This window comes from Heptranchias perlo, chromosome 34 (assembly GCF_035084215.1).
Source record: "Heptranchias perlo isolate sHepPer1 chromosome 34, sHepPer1.hap1, whole genome shotgun sequence".
NCBI classification, from domain to species: Eukaryota; Metazoa; Chordata; class Chondrichthyes; order Hexanchiformes; family Hexanchidae; genus Heptranchias; species Heptranchias perlo.
In genome coordinates, this window is record NC_090358.1 from 24198342 (window position 1) to 24218548 (window position 20207).

Sequence of the window (20207 nt, forward strand, 5' to 3'; positions counted from 1 at the left end):
TCTCCTGACCAATGTGTATCCCTCAACCAACATCAGCAAAAACAGAATATCTGATCACGTATCTCATTTCTGTTTGTGGGACCTAGCAGTGTGTAAATTGGCTGCCACATTTCCCTCCATTACAACAACGACTACCAGCACTTTGGGATGTCCTGAGGTCATGAAAGGCGTTGTATAAATGCAAGTCTTTTCCTTTTCCCAGCCCTGCCACCTTAATTTCCTGTTCCTGTGGCCACGGGTCTAGGTCACCTGCAGTGCTGAGTGTTGGGAGCTTACACCAGCATCCTTCTCAGATCAGATGGTCTGAGGAGACTAGGCAGCAAGTGGAAGAGGAACCCCAAGGTAAATTTGAAGTTCTTTTGCAGCTCCCAGCGCAACCTTGAAGCCGCCTGGCTGCTGCTCTCCAGGCTGTGATAGCCTGGCCTCAGTTGCAGGCCTCTCAGACTTCAAGCAGCGCTCCAGTTTCCTGCTCTGCTTTCTAGCGCTAGCCTCAGCCAGGAGGGGCAGGCCTGCACCAGGGTGTGCCCTAAGCCCGTTAACATGGAGCAAGAGAGGAAATTTAGGTGCACCTGGACCTGAACTGTACTGTGTCTACTCAACAACAACAACAATAATAACTTGTATTTATATAGCGCTTTTAATGTCGTAAAATATCCCAAGGGGCTTCACCGTGCCACATAAGGAGCTATTAGGACAGGTGACCAAAAGCTTGGTCAAAGAGGTAGGTTTTAAGGAGCATCTTAAAGGAGGCGAGAAATGTGGAGATGCAGTGAGGTTTAGGGCCAGAAAAATTGATGCAATATATATAAAGCTAGTTCTACAGCGACACAACCACAGAATCTGTAACTTTCCCCGTCGTTGAAAAGATGGTATCGTGGGTCACTGCGTGTGACTTTCTATCAGCCAGATTAACGTACAAAGTTTCTCACCTTGATATAGAAGATTTCCTTAACCCCCTGAGCCATTGCTGCCTCGTTTGCTGGTGCAGTCCTTTGTTAACCTTATCCGGCACGGGCACGATGGGCCGAATGGCCTCCTGTGCTGTATGATTCTATATGGGTATATTTTTTTCTTTGATGCTGAAGTGTGGAGACTGCTGATTGGTATGGTTTTGCAGCAGATTGCAAGCATTCTGCACAATTTGGCTGTCTGTTGTATTCCAAAGCAGTAAAGATAGTAAAATCATTATTGGCACACATTCGATGTTTCTCCGTGACACAGTATGTTTTGCGCCTGGTTGTAGCTGTGTTTTGTTGCCATCTTTAAACCCAAATCCCCCAGCAGCCATTTGGTCATTGTAATCAAAAGTTGTAACTAGAAAATACTGGCTTTGGACGAAGCAGCTACGTGTTGACCTCATATACTGCACATTCCTATTTAACATCCTTTGCTCTACATTAGAGACAACTTGCACATTGAATGGAAGCACTTACAGTTGATGGATGCCATTAGGTTGACAGTGGTTGACCTTATAACTATGTGAATACAGTTGATTACACCCAGGACCTTGGAGAAACAAACAGAATTGTTGCTGTCTCTTCAACGGTTGATCTACACCTCTGCGGAATCCACAAGCTTGTGACCCCTCTTGTACGGGTCGCATATCAAATTCAAGCAGAAGTAGTTATTTTACTAATGACGGGAGAAATGTTCCAAATTAGGATGATCCAGTACCACAGGTTGAACAATTTGTTACTGAGGATATCCTCTTATTGTCAGTTGACAAACTTTGGTAATTTTCTCTATAGAGAACCTCCTTAGACACTGTGAATGAGGTTTTCCAATCATAACCCAGATGTTAACCTATTAAAATAATTGGGTTATTGTCAGCATTACAATTGGAAAACTTGGCTCAGCGTCTCCTTTAGTCCTAGACACAACAGTCTGGCCCTGTTCGCATTCACATTCCTTTCCTTTGGTATGGACTTGTGAATCCCCATCTTGTGTGTCCCAACTTCCCATTGTTCCTTTTCTCCTTGGAAACTTTGGTAGCATCATATTAGGAGCAAATGCCATGTTGCTGTCCTCTGACTTGAGTGAAATATTTTTTCTGTCATCATCTGCGAGCCAAGGTCAGAGCTGTTGCTATCAGTGCAGGCAATTTAGATATTTGGAAACTACAGCATGGCTACACTTAATTGGATCATCCACCATTTAACAATCTTGTTCAGTATTTCTCAACATCATCAGAAACGCACTGCCGATATTTGAAACCTAAGTCGGAAACTAGGAACCTCCTACAATCGGTGACTTTTTAGTAGTATATTGAGATGTTGTTTCTTGGTGTCACCATTGGCAAGATTACTCAAACCCCAAAACTCACCCCTTTATTCGACTGGCAATCTGGAACTGACTATTGCAAAACTCTACTGTTTGGTTTTAGCAAGTTTTAGTTTTACTCTCGATACTTTCCTCAGGTTCAACATCTCACACCACTCCCATAGGTGACCTGTCACTCCCTAAGACTCGAGTGCACCTTCACGTGCCCAATATCTAGGTAACTTGTAGCAAGCACAGGCATTGACGAGAGAATGCTGTTTCCTGTATTTCAGCTACTGGTTATCTCGTGAGCCCTCGCGTAATCTTCCTCAACTTCAGAAGGAATTGGAATAAAAACTTTACTAGATCTTATCTTAGGCTAAAAACTGCCAAACAGATTCATTAAACAGTAAATGGATGAGTGAACAGAAGCAATTACATACTATAGAATTATGATATTTACAGGTTTAACAGTTGATTCTCATAAGATTTTTAAAAATAGCTAACAGTTGCTTTAGCTATTCTGAACATCAATGTAAACTGGACCGGACACAGGGTCCCTGAATATTAACATTTACGTGGGATTTTGTGGGAAAACTTTCCACAGACACTCTCAGATCTGTCTATCTACCCCCACTGGCTTTAAACAGATTACCCAATTTGAACAAGACAGACTGAGACTTTTTTTTAAATGGGTGATGAGCCAAAGAAGGAGATATTAGGAGGGGTGACCAAAAGCTTGGTCAAAGAGGTCAGTTTTAAGGAGGGTCTTAAAGGAGGAGAAGGTGATGAAGAGGCAGGGACGTTTAGGGGTGGATTTCCAGAGCTTAGGGCCTAGGCAGCTAAAGGCATGGCGGCCAATGGTGGGGCGAAACAGGGGTGAGGCGCAAGAGGCCTGAGTCAGAGAGGAGAAATTGTAGTTTTCATTGCATTTGTTGGGGAATTCTTTGGATCAAATACATATTAGATATTAACTAATCCTCCAGTCTGACCTTTCCATACCAATGTACTTTTAACAGTACATCTGCCTTTATCATTTACAGTTCACTATCATTGCCTCAACCTTCATGATACAAGTTCCTCTGTAATATATAAATAATATTGTAGATTTAAATTTCATAGTTAAAAGAATCATTATGTGTTTTTAGTGTAATGTGGTAGTTTGCTTTTTGAGACATACCATTAAATTGTTATTGTGTGTACTGCATATGTTTTTGGTCTAAAACTAGTCCATCAAAATTGTTTCCTAGGTTGTCCAGTGACTGCTAAACACAAAATGACCATTAGCTGGTATTTCAGGAATCAATCCATTCATACAGTCCCAGGACTCGAGTACAAAGTGTTGGCCAGTGGGCGAGTCCTTGAAGTGAACATGGCCTTTAAGAGGTTGACAGGGCAGTACAAATGCCTGGCTGCCAATAAGTCACAAACGGTTTCTGCCTCAGTGAATGTGAGCTTTGTAGGTATGCTAAGAATTTAATTACTTACTGCTTTTCATTTTAAGTCTAGAGGAGCATTTGTGTGGGAGTGTGTTGGAAGAGCTGAAATGTTATGAATCGTAACTGGGAGGTTTGAGTAGTTGGAAGACATTAGAACCTGATTATATCAGTTATATACTGTTCCTTTACACAGTATAATATGGTAATGCTACGATATGAATTTTCTTGCGTCTTTGTATCAGCCACTCACAATCTATGCTTCTCTTATACTTTCCATATGTCTGTCTTTTTCCTGTATGTCTTTCTTTTTGTGCATTTCCCACTCAGTATGCCTTTCTCACACTTTCTCTCTTGTTCTATCTATGGGACCATTAATGTGACTATCGAGTATAAGAGCACAGGTCTACAATACACTCGATGGACTTGGCGCGGTCCAATGCGACTGGCAAGTGCAAAGGATGTTGGGATCCTGCATACATGGTTCATTAGGGCCACTAAAATATTTAAATTGGGGGATTTACAAGCACCTGCTCCCAACTAGGTAGGGTTTATGTTTCAATAGAAGCACCCAGCTTTTCTGCACTTGGACCTCAGAGGTTTCTAACCAACAGAAGAATTGTCTAACAATGTCGCGAATAGTCAAATAAGAACATAAGAAATAGGAGCATGAGTAGGCCAAACGGCCCCTTGAGCCTGCTCCGCCATTCAGTAAGATCATGGCTGATCTTCGACCTCAACTCCACTTTCCAGCCCGATCCCCATATCCCTTAATTCCCTTGGAGCCCAAAAATCTATCGATCTCAGTTCTTGAATATACTCAACGACTAAGCATCCACAGCCCTCTGGGGTAGAGAATTCCAAAGATTCACCACCCTTTGAGTGAAGAAATTCCTCCTCATCTCAGTCCTAAATCTCCCACCCCTTATCCTGAGACTATGACCCCTAGTTCTAGACTCTCCAGCTAGGAGAAACAGCCTCTCCGCATCTACCCGGTCAAGCCCTCGAAGAATTTTAGCAGTTTCAATGAGATCACCTCATTCTTCTGAACTCCAGAGAATAGAGGCCCAAAAATTTATAGTCACTCAATTTCCCATGACATTGCTCACATTTTTTTTTAATTGAGTTCATAAATAAATAGTGTTCTCACAATATGCAGTAAATGGTATTTTGGATAAATAAGTAAATTTTTTTCCCCTCGTATACCACTATTGTATCTATCCAGAATATAATAACAATAGTACAGTTGCACTCCTTCACTGCCTGTCATGTCACACTTTCTGTGTCACAAGCCAGCATCTCACTTTTTGATTTTTTTTTCAAATTTCACATTCATAAATCGGCAACAAATCAGACCTCAGTACAGAAAGAAAAGAACTTGTATTTATTTAGCATCTTCCATGTCCTCAGGAAGTAGCAAATTATGTCAAAACCAATTAATTTACTTGTGAGATGTAGCCACTGCTGTTATGTAGGAAAACACAGCAAGGTCCCACAAACAGCAAATCAAAAACTGATCAGTTAATATGTTTCTGGTGGTGTTGGTTGAGAGAGGAACATTGGCCAGGACACTGGGAGAACTCCCTGCTCTTCGCCCCTTTAAATAGGGAGATCCTTTACGTCCACCTAACCAGACAAATGGGTCCGAAGATCAACATCTCGTCAGAGAGGTGGCAATTCTGACAATGCAGCACACCCTCGGTACTGCACTAAGGTATAAGCCTAAATTTTATGCTCAAGTGGAGTTTGATCCACAACCCTTTGGCTTAGAGGTGAGAGCGCTGCCAACTGACAGCGGAGAATATAAAAATCAGAAGTGACCAAAGTGGCCAGAAAGCTACCAATGAGGAAATGCTAAGCACACATGAGCATTCAGAAGAATGTACCAATAAGCAAATGGAAAACTAGGGAGCCAGTCAAATTGCACTGAAAGTCCATTTTGTTACTGGAGGGGCGGGATTAAATGTAAGACTGGACTGGGTAAGAGATAGCCGGGCATCCAGGAATGAAGTGGACAACACAGGCAGGTCAAGGTCCCACATCTTTGCAGCTTGAGCCAAGCAAGTGCCGTATGCACCATTTTTAACTGAATTGGGGGGGGATAAAAACGTTGAAGAGTGAAAGGCCAGAACTAGATATTGAATGATAGGACAGAACTAAATGAAGAGGGGTGGAGGGAAGGCCAGGAGACACGGATTCTGACTCCAGTTCAAGTATTTATTTTTGTGACGGGAGTTTTGCAGCTTTTTTTTTTTGCTTGTGCATTTTACGAGCTGTCAAATACTTCAATGACATTCAGTTATTCCAGTAACCGCACACATATTTTCCACAGCTGTAAGTGGGTAAATTTTACCATGCTCTATGAAAATTTGGAGCAAACGGGGATTTTGAATGTCAATATATCAACATCACACCTAATTGCCACACTGGAGAGGTCCAGAAAAGCTAGTCAATTGTATATTCTTTAAAAGAGGGTGTCGAAGTGGCAACTTATGGGCCGTAGGTAACCCCAAGAACTGGCATTCTGGCTCGGAAAGCCCCAGCAACTCATTATGTTTCCTATTCGTTGATTTACCCTGTTTGAATGTGGAGAAGAGCTGTTCAGAGTGCTACTACCTCAGTGATACATAAATCCTAAATCAGAACAATAAAAACTGTTCGTGTCGACAGCTTGAGATATACATTATTAATGGGAATATAGATTTAAACTTTATATGTGGGCCCATGAGATTCCACAGTGCCCACCTAAGCAGCAAAGAGAGAAACAGCTGGGACATGCCTGCTTTAAGACTGATTTTAGCTCTGCTGTTTAGGTTCCCATGTGATACAGATTGAACAGGTTGTGTCTATACTCACTGGAGTTTAGAAGAATGAGAGGAGACCTTATCGAAACACAAGATTCTGAGGGGACTCGATAGGGTAGATGCTGAGAGGATGTTACCCCTCATGGGGGAATCTAAAACTAGGGGGCATAGTCTCAGAATAAGGGGTCACCCGTTTAAGACGGAAATGAGGAATTTCTTCTTCCGGAGGGTTGTGAATCTTTGGAATTCTTTACCCCAAAAAGCTGTGGAGGCTGAGTCATTGAATACATTCAAGGCTGAGTTAGACAAATTTTTGATCAGCAAGGGAGTCAAAGGATATGGGGAAAGGGCGGGAAAGTGAAGTTGAGGTAAAAATCAGATCAGCCGTGATCTCATTAAATGGCGGAGCAGGCTCGAGAGGCCGAATGGCCTACTCCTGCTCCTATCTCTTATGGTCTTATACCTTAGGCTAAATTTTCGTCTTTACCGCCTGAATGTTGAGCGTTGCCTGGGCGGAGTGGAGCAGGAAAATCTGGCCGGGTGGACTGCACACCAGTAACAGAACCCGTCTGAGTTTCCTTCCACTGAAATTAATGGAAATAAACTCCGGTAGGTTCAGTAAGGGGCACGCGATCCAACCCCTTCCCTACTGCGCTCCGTCCAGGAGATTCTTAATGGGCAGTTGGTAAAAACGGAAAATCAAATCCAAGATATCTTCGGAGCGATTTTGTGAGCATCGCTCATGATAGGTTCAGGCCAGGGCTATATTATTGTAGCCTTATCTCCAACCTGCACTCACAACATTATCCCACTTCATCAATTACAGCTTAATCTAGAACACATGACCTGATGTATTTTTTTTTTAACTCATCAAAATGAGGATTTTTGTGGCACTCGAGCATTATCGGGTCAGCTATCACATGTGCCACATACGGTGCAATCTCCCTCAACTCCACTCCGATGATACATATTTTCCCCAGTCTCAGGGGAGCCCAATATCAGTGTGAATGGATCCAAGTCACAGCATGGGATGTGAGTACTGGGGAGTACTCAGTGTCAGTCTGAGTTACTCCCAGTCCAGTTACACTCTGGGATGGGACGTTGGGGAATGGAGTGTTATCATTTCCCACACTGGCCATCTGAGTGAGATTGCAACTTCATATCAATGTTCAGGCCAATTTACAGACAGTTGGAACAACCTGAGGCTATTTAATAGACCCAGCAGAGGAAGGACACATTCACCCCAACAGCCTTGGCAGGGTGTGAACCCAGGACCCAGAAAGCCCAGCGCACTAACCCATTGCAACACCCAGTCCTTTGTAAATGTTAATGTACTATTATAATTAAAATGAACACAATTGGAAGTGAATTCTCTGAGTCCTTAAACTATTAAAAATAAATCATTTGCTTATGACTTTTTATTGCATTTTACATAAGATCAAATGTTAAGTCAAACTGAACCTTTGTTCTGTTTGTATAATTTAACATCATAACACTTGTGTTTATTATTTCCACACTCAACAATATCTGCTTCTCATCTTGTGTTTTTCAATGTTCAAGCTTCAAATAGAGTTTTATGCTTCCAAACTTCTGAGAAAATGACCAAATCAGAACTAGAAAATGGAGTTGAGGTGTAAAAAATCAGATCAGCCATGATCTCATTAAATGGCAGAGCGGGCTCGAGGGGCCGAATGGCCTACTCCTACACCTATCTCTTGTGGTCTTATAGAACTATACTGATTCTGTGACAACTTGTAAATCCTCTGAGAAGTCACTGTTAATGATTTTTTTTCCTAAACAGATTTCATGTGGGCACCTGGCGACTGGACTGCCTGCACAGCAACCTGCGGCAATACAGGAGTCCAGCATAGACGACTGCTCTGCCTAAATACTAATGGGATTGAAGTGAATGAGTCAGCATGTTATGAGCTTTCCAAACCCCCTTTAGTTACTGAGCCATGTAACATACAGGACTGTCCAGCCAGGTAAGATGCAAAGATGACAATTTTCTTTTTACGCAACAGCTCTTGCCTTAGTTCAGTTCTAACTAATTATGTATGCCAGCTAAGTTCGATCCTCAGGTGCCTGGCAGGGAACTGGGCAAAATATATCAAGTTGTTAATACATAACCCCAGAAGAGGGGTGATGGCACACATCATGGCAACATGAAAATGAAACTTGGCAAAATACACATGGGAGTTGATTTTAACTATCCGCCCAGTAGAAAGTACTTCTGTGAGTGGGAGAGAACCTCTGTGAAGAAAGTACCAAGTGGGAAGAGTACCTTTGTGAAGGAGGACAACTTTTAGTATTTAGTCAGTCAAGCCCTTCTTATGATTGCAGGGAGAGGGGAGGTTGCAAAACTTAATGAAATTTTCAAGACAGAGATTGACAGGTTAGGTTAAGGGTAGCAAGGGATATGGATCAGAGGCGGGTAAATGGAGTTGAGGTGCAGATTAGCCATGAGCTAATTGAATGGTAGAACAGGCTAGAGGGCCTGAATGGTCTACTCCTGTTCCTGTGTTCTTATGTTCCTATCACAGGGAGCTCCACTATCTACATTATCCGAGACATCCTCAAAGAAGTCAGGTTTGTTAGGGAGGATCTTCCACTTCTAACTCATGATGTCTGCTTCTTAAATTATTCCTATACTGATTCCTCCAGCCTACCCCTTCTGTTATTTATCTACTCCCGATGTTAGGCCGATGGGCCTGTTCTTCCTTAGGTCAGATTTGTCATCTGCACTGTACTTGTTTGCTTCCATTCTGTGGAATCTTGCCAGTGTCCAATATTTCCTCCTTGATGATCATTAGTGCCCCCGAGTTTCCTTTAGAATTCTCAGAAATATTCCATCCGGCCCCTTTTATTTGTTAGTCTGAAGCGCTTTTAACTTATCAAGAACCTCTGCCCCACTGATTTTGAAATCTTCTGGAGCCATTAAATGATATTAAGTTCATTTATATTAAATAAATTAAATGCAAGAAATGCAAGTTAAGGGCAGAAATTACGGTTAGCATTGTTATCAGGTGAACCCTTGGGAACAGGAGTGTCCAACATGCAGTCCCAGGGACACATCTAGCCCTCGAGCTCTGGTAATCTGACCCTCAGAGTCTAGGCAACTTATTTGTTGGTTTGTCCTGATTAAACTTTGTAGGCCTGGAAGTTTCGAAGAGGCCGCTATTAAGCCCTTTGCCTCGTTGGTGGATACATTTAAAATCAGAGCACTAAACTCTGTTAGTATCAGCAGCTTCAGATATCTGCAAATTAATTGAAATGTGGATTGAACCTTTATATGTGTGGGCCCTGAGGCCCCATGGTACACACCTAGGTGACCCACAAAGACAAAAGCTTGGACACGCTGGGGGAAATTTCACCTTCACTGCTTGGGACGTAAACTGGCTGAGCAGATCGCCCGTCCATTGTAGAACCCATCTGACCTTCATCCCCATTGAAATCATTGGAAATAAAAGTTGGATGGGTTCTGTAATGGACGGGTGATCCACTTAGCCAGTTTATTGCTTACGGTGAGATTTCCTGATCCTTAACACTCCAACCAGATTCCTCACTCTAATATTTTAATGGAGAGCCACTTATTTTAAATGGGTTAATGCCTCAGCTAAAGTAGCAGATGGTGGAATTTGGTACCAGCTCCATTGGGGTTCAAAACATCAGAGCATTGATAGTAATTTCTACCTTAAGTGAAGGGCTGGAATATTAAATACTGGACAAGTGGCGTGTGTAACCTTGGAGACATGCTAAAATGTCAGTTCTATGGTGTCTTGCTTGGCTCCTGTTTTTAAAAATAACGTAGGTAAGAAGTCTCTCTGGCCACTGCTACTCTGCTCCTGTCCTGAGAATCTCTCTGCCGGCCTTTAGAAACATAGAAAATAGGAGCAAGAGTAGGCCATTTGGCCCTTCGATCCGCCACTCAAAATGAACATGGCTGATCGTCTAACTCTGTACCCTGTTCCTGCTTTTTCCCCATATCCCTTGATCCCTTTAGCATTAAGAAATATATCTATCTCCTTCTTGAATACATCTAATGACTTGGCCTCCACTGCCTTCTGTGGTAGAGAATTCCACAGGTTCACCACCCTCTTAGTGAAGAAATTTCTCCTCATCTCGGTTCTAAATGGCATACCCCGTATCCTGAGACTGTGACCCCTGGTTCTAGACTCGCCAGCCATCGGGAACATCCTCCCTGCATCTAGTCTGTCTAGTCCTGTTAGAATTTTATATGTTTCGATGAGATCACCTCTCATTCTTCTAAACGCTAGTGAATATAGGCCTAGTCGACCCAATCTCTCCTCATACGTCAGTCCTGCCATCCCAGGAATCAGTCTGGTCAACCTTCGTTGCACTCCCTCCATGGCAAGGACATCCTTCCTTGGAAAAGGAGACCAAAACTGCACACAATACTCCAGATGTGGTCTCACCAAGGCCCTGAATAACTGCAGTAAGACATCCCTGCCCCTGTACTCAAATCCTCTTGCAATGAAGGCCAACATACCATTCGCCTTCCTAACTGCTTGCTGCATCTGAATGCTCGCTTTCAGCGACTGGTGTACAAGGACACCCAGGTCTTGTTGCATCTCCCCTTTTCCCAATCTATCACCATTCAGATAATAATCTGCCTTTCTGTTTTTACAACCAAAGTGGATAATCTCACATTTATCCATGTTATACTGCATCTGCCATGTTCTTGCCCACTCACCCAACTTGTCTAAATCACATTGGAGCCTCTTTGCATCCTCCTGACAGCTCACATTCCACCCCAGCTTTGTGTCGTCTGCAAACTTGGAAATGTTACATTTAGTTCCCTCATCCAAATCATTGATATATATTGTGTATAGCTGGGGCCCAAGCACTGATCCCTGCGGTACCCCACTAATCACTGCCTGCCACCCGGAAAAAGACCCATTTATTCCTTCTCTCTGTTTCCTGTCTGTCAACCAATTCTCAATCCAATCCAGTATATTCCCCCCAATCCCATGTGCTTTAATTTTGCACACTAACCTCTTGTGTGGGACCTTATCAAAAGCCTTCTGAAAATCCAAATACACCACATCCACTGGTTCTCCCCTATCTATTCTACTAGTTACATCCTCAAAAAACTCCAGTAGATTTGTTAAGCATGATTTCCCTTTCATAAACCCATGCTGACTTTGTCCAATCCCGTTAATGCCCTCCAAGTGTTCTGTTATCACATCTTTTATAATAGACTCTAGCATTTTCCCCACTACTGATGTTAGGCTAACTGGTCTGTAATTCCCTGTTTTTTCTCTCCCTTTTTTAAATAGTGGGGTTACATTTACTACCCTCTAATCTGTAGGAACTGTTCCAGAGTCTATAGAATTTTGGAAGATGATCACCAATGCATCCACTATTTCCAGGGCCACTTCCTTTAGTACTTTGTTCTCCCTCCTGTGACTCTCCCCTCCTGAGCAGTCTCTGACTGCCCCTATTCTCACTCCTGATAGTCTGCCCTCTTGCAGAGTCTCTCTAACTGCCTCAGGTCCTGCTCTGTTCCTGTGCTCCCCTGATTGCCCCAAGACCCTTTCTGCTGGCCAAAAAGGCCAGCTCTGCAGCACTAATTTTCTGACTTCACGCTCCCGGTGGTAAGTCTCACCCAGCAGGAGCACTTTTTGGAAATCCGGAAGTGCATTGCGAACAATTTTCCAAAGTTGGGATTAATGATCTGGAAACCTCACTTGCCTGAATTTGCAATATGTGCACCTAGTGGGTGAGAGTCCCCTACCCCCACTCAGAGTTCTAATCAGACAATTATCCCCTTATGATCATAGTGGCTCTTTTTAAAGAAAATATAAGAATGCTGAATGTGTTTTCTTCATTTGAAACCTATTCATAGCATTGTTTTGTATGTCTGTTTATAACATACATTTATATGTTTCACATCACTTACATTTGAAGCATCCACTCACTGAAGCAGCTTAGCTTGCACCTCCACTTAGATGTTTGACTGCTTTCAGAATACTTTGGTTAGGTAGGTTCCTTTTTATGATAAATTAAACTGGGCGACATTAAGGATTTCAATATTCAGTGTGTCGATCGGTTAAATGCAAGGCGAGGTACGGTGCACATTCTTAGCTTGTCAAAAATGAAGTGTGTTTAAGTGAGCTTCAGTGTAGTATGTGAGTACCGTGATACATATTGGCTCTCCTACACTACCAGCAGGCAGAGCCTTGGAAAGTGGTGGACTGACAGTGATGTGTTAGCTCCGACATAATGAGGAGATAACATAATGCCTGAGAGACTGACGTGCTTCATAACATGCATAGAAATCCAGACTATCTACTTACCAGCACGAGTCGGGCTCTCAGCCTGTCCTCGGCCTCTTACACTGTTTCAGTGAAGTTCGAGGTAAAGCTCCTCATCTTTCGATTAGGCACTTTACAAACTTCTGGACTCAACATTGATTTCAGTAACTTCAGATCGTAACCATGCTCCCATTTTTTCAGACAGCAGGTGCTGTAACGTTTTTGATGTTGCCATTTACAGCTCCTCTAGACCCATCTTTTGTTTCTTAACTTATCCCATTACCACCCTCCTTGCCTGCACCATCATCCTCTTTCTCATTTAACCACTCCTGCTCTCCACCTCTCTCCTGGTCTCCACAGAGACCTCTCCTTTTTTTCTTTCCTCCCCTCCTATTCCTCCCTGACCCTTTCCCTAAAAACTGTTCAATCTTTAACTTCTTCCAGTTCTGACGTAGGGTCATCGACCTGAAACGTTAACTCTGTTTCTTTCTCCACAGATGCTGTCTGACTTGCTGAGTATTTCCAGCATTTTCTGTTTTTATTTCAGATTTCCAGCATCCGCAGTATTTTGCTTTTGCCTCAGCCTTGGGTCGGTAGAATTGTATCTGTTAGTACATTTCAGTCTGCTGGCTGCAGACTAGATGCTCCAGTTTGCTCTGAAACTAAGGGGACAATTTTAACTAACCCACCCGTTTGGAAACTGATGGGATCGGGTGCAATGCTGGTTTCACACCCACCCAATTTTACTCTCCATTGAAGTCATAGGAGTGATATTGGGCAGGGTGTAAAACCAGTGTTCCACCCGCCCAGCATGTTAGGTTAAAATTACCCGCCAAGAGCATCACTGCATGTGAACAGGCAGGCTATGTATCAGTGCAAACGTGGAGGCTCTCTGAATTTCAGAAGAAGTTGGACAATTAGGTACAAATGTGGCACGATTGAGGCAGCATTATTAAATTAATCGGGCTTAGTGATTTTTTTTATATAAGTCCTGATGACAAATAACATAGATTTTCCAACGGGCCTTCCATCTGCTGTTAGTCAGGTGGTGCATTATTAGCACCTACCCAACAGATTTTTCAGGGTCAGCTTCATTCATGTAGCGTCAGTGAGCTCCCAATCTGTTTTATGCCTGGTTTTAGGAGCTCGTGAGACCCTCTAGCTATCAAATGATGGAGTGATGCAGCAATCTAACTCCCTGTTTGATGGCTCACAAAGTACAGAAGGAGATGGTAACCGGGTGGATGGCTCTGTTTTGCCATTCCAGGGCGTCGTCCCCTTGCCTGGAAAGAAAACTTGAGGGTGCAGCTGACGCTTACTGCTACAGGCAATGTCAGGCCTGTGATGCATGTTAGCTGCAGGTGTCCTTGCAGCAGGTAGCACAGCTCCATTTCTGGCTGCCTGCCAATGCAGTCTGCAGATCTGTGCAGCCAGTTCTGTACTTGCCAGGTAGGTGTGCTTCTGTCGGTAAGTGTGGGTGGTGGATACCAGCAAGTGGCTGAAGTCTGCCGCACATCCCTCATTGCGTGTCCTCTTCTTTCTCCAAAAAGCATAAGGAAAATGGGATTCCCATTGGGAAACCCATTGTTGGACATAGCAAAAAATCGGTAATACCAGAACGCTTATTTGGTTAGGAGGCTTTGTACTAAGAGGAAACAAAGAAAGCTTCAGAAATAGCCTCAAAATGCTGCTATATAAACTTACTATAGGCCTCTTTAAATGCATTTCTGTACACAGCACAGTCCCTAGCAACCCTGGATTGCCTCTTTTTCGAGAGTGGGTAGATGACTCAGTGCTATACGAGCATAAACACTCGAAAGTTGCATGGACATCCAACTCTCAGCTGACAGTCACTTCTGGCGCCAGTACAACGCCTGACCTGAAAATCGGATGGAATGCTATCTGGGCGTCCGTCTGCTGTAACTGACCTCCGCCGATTTTTCCTTTAGTTTGCACCTGCTTTATGCCTGTTGATTGGCAGTAACCAATCGGAAAATCCAGCCTAATGTGTCCAGAGGACTCTTGTTTTTGTTAAGTGTCAAGACCGACACACATTATGTGAAGCACCACAAACTGATGGGACTTAGCTCTGATCTCTCACCGTTCTGCGCTATATAGTTGTGCAAGTTTAAGGTTTGTTTTGGTGCAATTTATTTTTAAAACTGGACCTTAACAATCGATGCAAACCTGTCGGTTCCAATGTTGGCACAGACATTTTCACTTGGTAACCGCTGCACAGTGTATGTGGAAATCCTTAATGCTGTCCAGTGTAAAGAAAGAAAGAGTTGCATTTATACAGCGCCTTCCCCGACCTCAGGACATCCCAAAGCGCTTTACAGCCGAATAGTGTATTTTTATAGTACTTTGAGAAAAACAAATGACAAAAGTTTCTTCTGGTTGGAATCTGGATGGATGATCTGTTTTTTTAAAAAAATGGTTTTCTGCTATCACATATTCCTTTTGCCAAACTCTTGATTTTAATTTTACCCGTGTGTATTTTTTTTCTGAACTTCTCTCACAGTCTTAATTTAACATGTTAAATTGTCAGCACGCCTTTGAATGCCTCTCGAGGTTCTTCATACAATGTGTGCTTTCATGCTTGCCTTGGGTAATAATCTGAACTCCAGCTGTAATGAGCCATTGATTGCAACCCAAGTTTAAGTTTTGCAGAGCAAACTCCAGATTTGCCAGTTCTGCTGTGACTCTGATGTGATTAGTGTGGTACAGGTGCTTTCTCGGATGTAAGAGAAATTAAATTGGAAGTGAAACTTAGAAAAAGTCATGTCATCGCCTTGACAACCTGCTGGTTTTGCTGCACTGCAGCCTAATTTTAGGCCATCTGCTTTATTTGAAATATAAAATACCAAGGATTTTTACAATTCTAATGTCTAATTTGTCATTTAAGTAGAATGAAGATGCTGCAACATGAAATGTGTTCGCAATACAACGTCTGTAATACATGTGGGATCAGCCACAATAATCGCAACTGTTGGAGATGTACTTGCCTATTTTCTGCTTATTGATCAGTGGGCAGAACAGCAAAGTTGTAGTAATCCATTTATTGTTAAAGATGGTTTAAATAAAACAGCAACCCGTTTCAGGACTTTTATAATGAGCCAGATTTTGCTGTCAAAATAACGGTGAGGCTAATGGTGCTCACCTATATTTATGCGTAAATGGTACATCATTTAAAGGCATCAAGGGGTCTGGGGAGAGAGCAGGAATATGGTTTTGAGATAGAGGATCAGCCATGATCATATTGAATGGCGGAGCAGGCTCGAAGGGCCGAATGGCCTACTCTTGCTCCTATTTTCCATGTTTCTATGTTTACAGCAACTTCAGGCGAGGAGCAGGTGCGCGGTTATCCAAAAGTTGCTGTCCGAGCTGCGCCGCTCCGCTGTTAGCTTCACGAAAACGAGATCTCACTGTCTGTCTCTCTCACCATTGAATGTCGTGAAGTTGCTGTATTTGTGCAGTAGATACGAATTAAACTCGCCACCGAAAGTTAAGTCTTGTCATTACAAGCATAAGTTCCCTTTTAACGATGTGATGAATGTAAATGATAATGGCTATCAACTTCTCTGGCACTGAAAATTAACTATTACAAGTGTGGAGTCTCATTCCTGCAGATTTTAAAAATATAAAATTTAAAGAAAAATTTCCTTTTTGTCTTTTTTTTTCTCTCTCTTATTCCAATCTTTCTTTCCCTCTCTTTATTTCTCTTTCGGTACCTGATTTGACATTGAATTCACCCCCTCTAATTTACACTTCCTTCTCAGTCCTTCCACTGTTCAGTTCACAGTCCTTCTGTCTGATTGATTAAGGAGATACCCAGTTGCTTGCCCTGTTCACTCAGGTCCCAGATGCCCTGTTTCCCTCACTGTGACTTTATCAGCTCGCACTTTCAGCAATTTATGACCCAAAAAAAATTTAAAACCCTAAACATGCACGAATAAGTCTAACTAACAGCAGATCCATTAGATGCCCTGCTACAACAAAACCTGGTCCCACACAGCCTGCTGCAAACCAAATGTAAATCTGCCGGGGATCATTTAAGACCAGCTCCAGGACGATCTAATTTTGGTGTGTCCTCTGAGATGTACAGGAAAAAAAGATGAAAGAAAGACAAAGAGAAAAAAGATAGAAACTGTGTAAGGGACGCACAGAGATTAGGAGGCATATAGTAAAGGAAATGGAGGCTAGGAGTGGCTTAGACAGAGAGAGGAGTGAGAAAGGGAGTCGGAGACAAATGCGTGCAAATTGAGTTGGCGCAGTCCCAGAGCAGGAAAACCCAACCAACTGCTGCAAAATCCGGTAATCTAGTAGAATTCCAGCCCAGGCCCCAGAGAAAGGGAGCAACTCTGTGAGCAGAAGTAGTGTCTCAGGCATCTTGAAAATAAAATAGGTGGATTTAAGGCTAAGCTTAGTAACTTGTGAGAGGTTTTATTATACCTTTATTATTTTATAAATTCAGTCGCTCAAAAAACGGTATTGCCACTGGAAGAAATTGGAAGAAATGTTTTGAGCAACTAGATTGGTCAGTTTTGTGGTAGTGACTAGTTCTTGAATGCCAGATTTGCCAAAAAGTAAGTAATTTGGTCGATTTTGTGGCGGTTACAAGTTGTTGTTTGGTAGCTTTTCCTCCCAGTGAATGGAACAGTTTTTTAATTGGTTCAAATTTAGTCAATGGGATACTTGAGCAAGTTAGTCCATTTAGTTTGTCAGTGTCAGCTTTGGTCCAATTGGTAGCATTCTCGTCTCTGAGTCAGGTGGTTGTGTGTTCAAGCCCCACTCCAGAGACTTGAGCACATAATCCAAGCTGACACTTCAGTGCAGTACTGAGGGAGTGCTGCACTGACGGAGGTGCCATCTTTTCGGATGAGACATTAAGCCGAGACATCTGCCCTCTCAGTTGGACGTAAAAGATCCCGTAGCATTACTGGAAGAAGAGCGAGGGAGCTCTTCTGGTTTCCTGGCTAATATTCATCCCTCAACCAACATCAGTAAATTAAAAAACAAATCTAGTCATTTATCTCAATGCTGTTTGAGTAAATTGACTGCCCTGTTTCCCTACATTACAATATAAACTACACTTCAAAATACTTCATTGGCTGTGAAGCGCTTTGGGATGTCATGAGGTCGGTAAAGATGCTATATAAATGCAGGTTCTTTCTATGTACAGTGAGTTTCATCTTAGTTTTTCTTTTGCATTTAAGTTTATTTTAAGGAACTAAAAGTGAAGGCCAATGTCATCCTATGAGTGTTTTTTGCATCCATTTTACCACTGGCAGTAAGTTAAGCCATGCAATAAATATCTTCGATATTACCATCTATATTATATTTCTGTAACCAGGCAATTGGAATAGGCTCAATAACTTGCATTTATATAGCACCTTTAACATAGAACAATGTCCCAAAATGCTTCACAGAGGCAAAACAAAAACAAATTGATCAGAATTTTCTACCTTGCACTGATATCCTTTTTATCACTTGAATGACTGAGACTTTATCTAGGCACAGACAAAAAGATTGTTACAGAGTTGAACTTTATTCAGCTAAAGATTGGCTCGGAGTTCTGATTTAATAAAAGTTGTGTGTTAGCCAAGAAACAAAGATGTGTGGATAAATGGGAAACATCAGGCAATCAAAACAACTGAAAAGCATATTTCCAAACCTAGTCCCAATATGAAAAGGCTCCATTGTCAGTTCATCAAAGGTACCTGTCCAAGATCAGCTCCAAACTACAGGATTAGTAGATAAGCTCCAAGGAATGGTGGAAGATTGCAAAAATATGTTTCAGGGCCTGACTGAACTTCCCCTCGTTCTGAGAAGAAGTGCGTCCCATGCCTCACTTTTATGAATATTGCCAAATGGTTCAACACCGTGTTTTCTGTCACCCAAAATTCAAGATCAGGTACGAAATGTTCCCTTAGACAATAGCAACTCAATCAGCCAAATCACGAATCACGCAAGAAAGTTCAACATCTTGAAAACCTGGATCCCAGAAAACTACTAACCCCAAAGGCACAGGTTGTTGGTCTCTCAAAACAATCTTTGTGTATCCAGCTGCTCCTTTGCTCATCTATTTCAATTAATGCTGTCAAATAGTGTCCCAAATCAGTGGAAAGCAGCAAACATCATGTGCAACCACAAGAAGGGGTCAAAGTCAGACTCTGATAACTACATGCCAGAATCTCTACTGCCAATTATGTCAAAGCTCTTGAAGAGAATAAGAAGCTGTTACATGATCTCAATCTCAACAGTTTACTGTCTGGTTGCCAATTTGGCTTCAGAGCAAATCAGCAATTGGAGTTCTCAATTTCATGGTCCAAAAATGGAGCTGCTTTTTTAATTGCCAAGCATGAAATTAGAGCACTTCCCCTTGACGTTAAAGGTTGTGCTGCCATCTTTGAGATACCTGGTCTGCGCAACTCACGTGCCCTTTTACGCTCACCCGATGTTAATTGAAAGCAGCAGATATTGGCATCATCAGAAACTCCGGGGAAAAATATCTTGATTTAAATATCACTGAAGGATTCCTACTAGAACAATATCACCTATTCAATGCTCAATTTCATGGTCCAAAAATGGAGTGGCTTTCTCGGTGCCAAGCAGTGGCCCATGACATTCATTGACTCTTCAATAGGTATGTTATCCCAAGCTCATTGAGAAACTAACATCTTGTGGCTATTCTAGTGACCTGCTGAATTGGCTGCAGAATTGTTTGAGGACAAAACCACTAGTAGACAATAAATGAACATCCATCATCTTGCCTCTGCATCGGGATCAGAAGAATGGCTGGCTCCACTTTTCTTACCACGTTCATCAGGAACCTGATAAATTTCACCATGATATTTCTACACTGGTTAATGCCCAATCTGGAAAATGAGTTAATGCTGTTGTTAAATTTCAGTTGAAGGAATGTCATATCAGTGTGCTGAGCATTCATATGTTAATATCGTGAACAGTCATTTCAAGCCTTATCTATCTACTACAAGTTTGGATTTCAAATGCCTAAGGAAACTAAGAGAGACTCAGAGTAACTGCATAATGACCCAAATGGTGACACCAGAGCAAGTAGTCAATAACATCGGTGTATAAATAATAAAGGGGAAGTCAGAAGCACACATTTCACATGAAGTGAAATGAATCATTCTGCTTTATGATTTGAGCAATTCCCTCCAATTCTGAATGTATTGTAGTGTGTATGAGGACAGGGAGACTGTCTGGTCGACCAATGGCTCTGAGACTCAAACCAATGAATATCTGGTTAGGAAATGCAAGTTGGAATTGCTAGACTAACAGACCACCATTTGTAGTAATACAGATTGAATTGTAAAAACATTAAGGATTTGTTAATTAAAATGAAGCTCTAGTATTTTTGAAGCTATTTAACCTGAGCACATTGAAATTGGCAATATTGGTTCATA

The 20207-nt window shown here is 42.2% G+C and overlaps 1 protein-coding gene across 3 annotated transcripts in view; it reads left to right on the top strand.

Annotated features, from left to right (window-relative positions):
* adamtsl3 (ADAMTS-like 3) overlaps positions 1-20207 on the top strand; it is a 481218-nt gene that overhangs the window by 451091 nt on the left and 9920 nt on the right. For 2 of the 3 annotated variants that reach the window (XM_067971609.1, XM_067971610.1), the window contains exons 26-27: positions 3510-3722; positions 8301-8484. In XM_067971609.1, the coding sequence (XP_067827710.1) occupies positions 3510-3722; positions 8301-8484 (397 nt within the window). The remainder of the gene's footprint in view (positions 1-3509; positions 3723-8300; positions 8485-20207) is intronic. The other variant, XM_067971611.1, reaches the window with a different exon arrangement.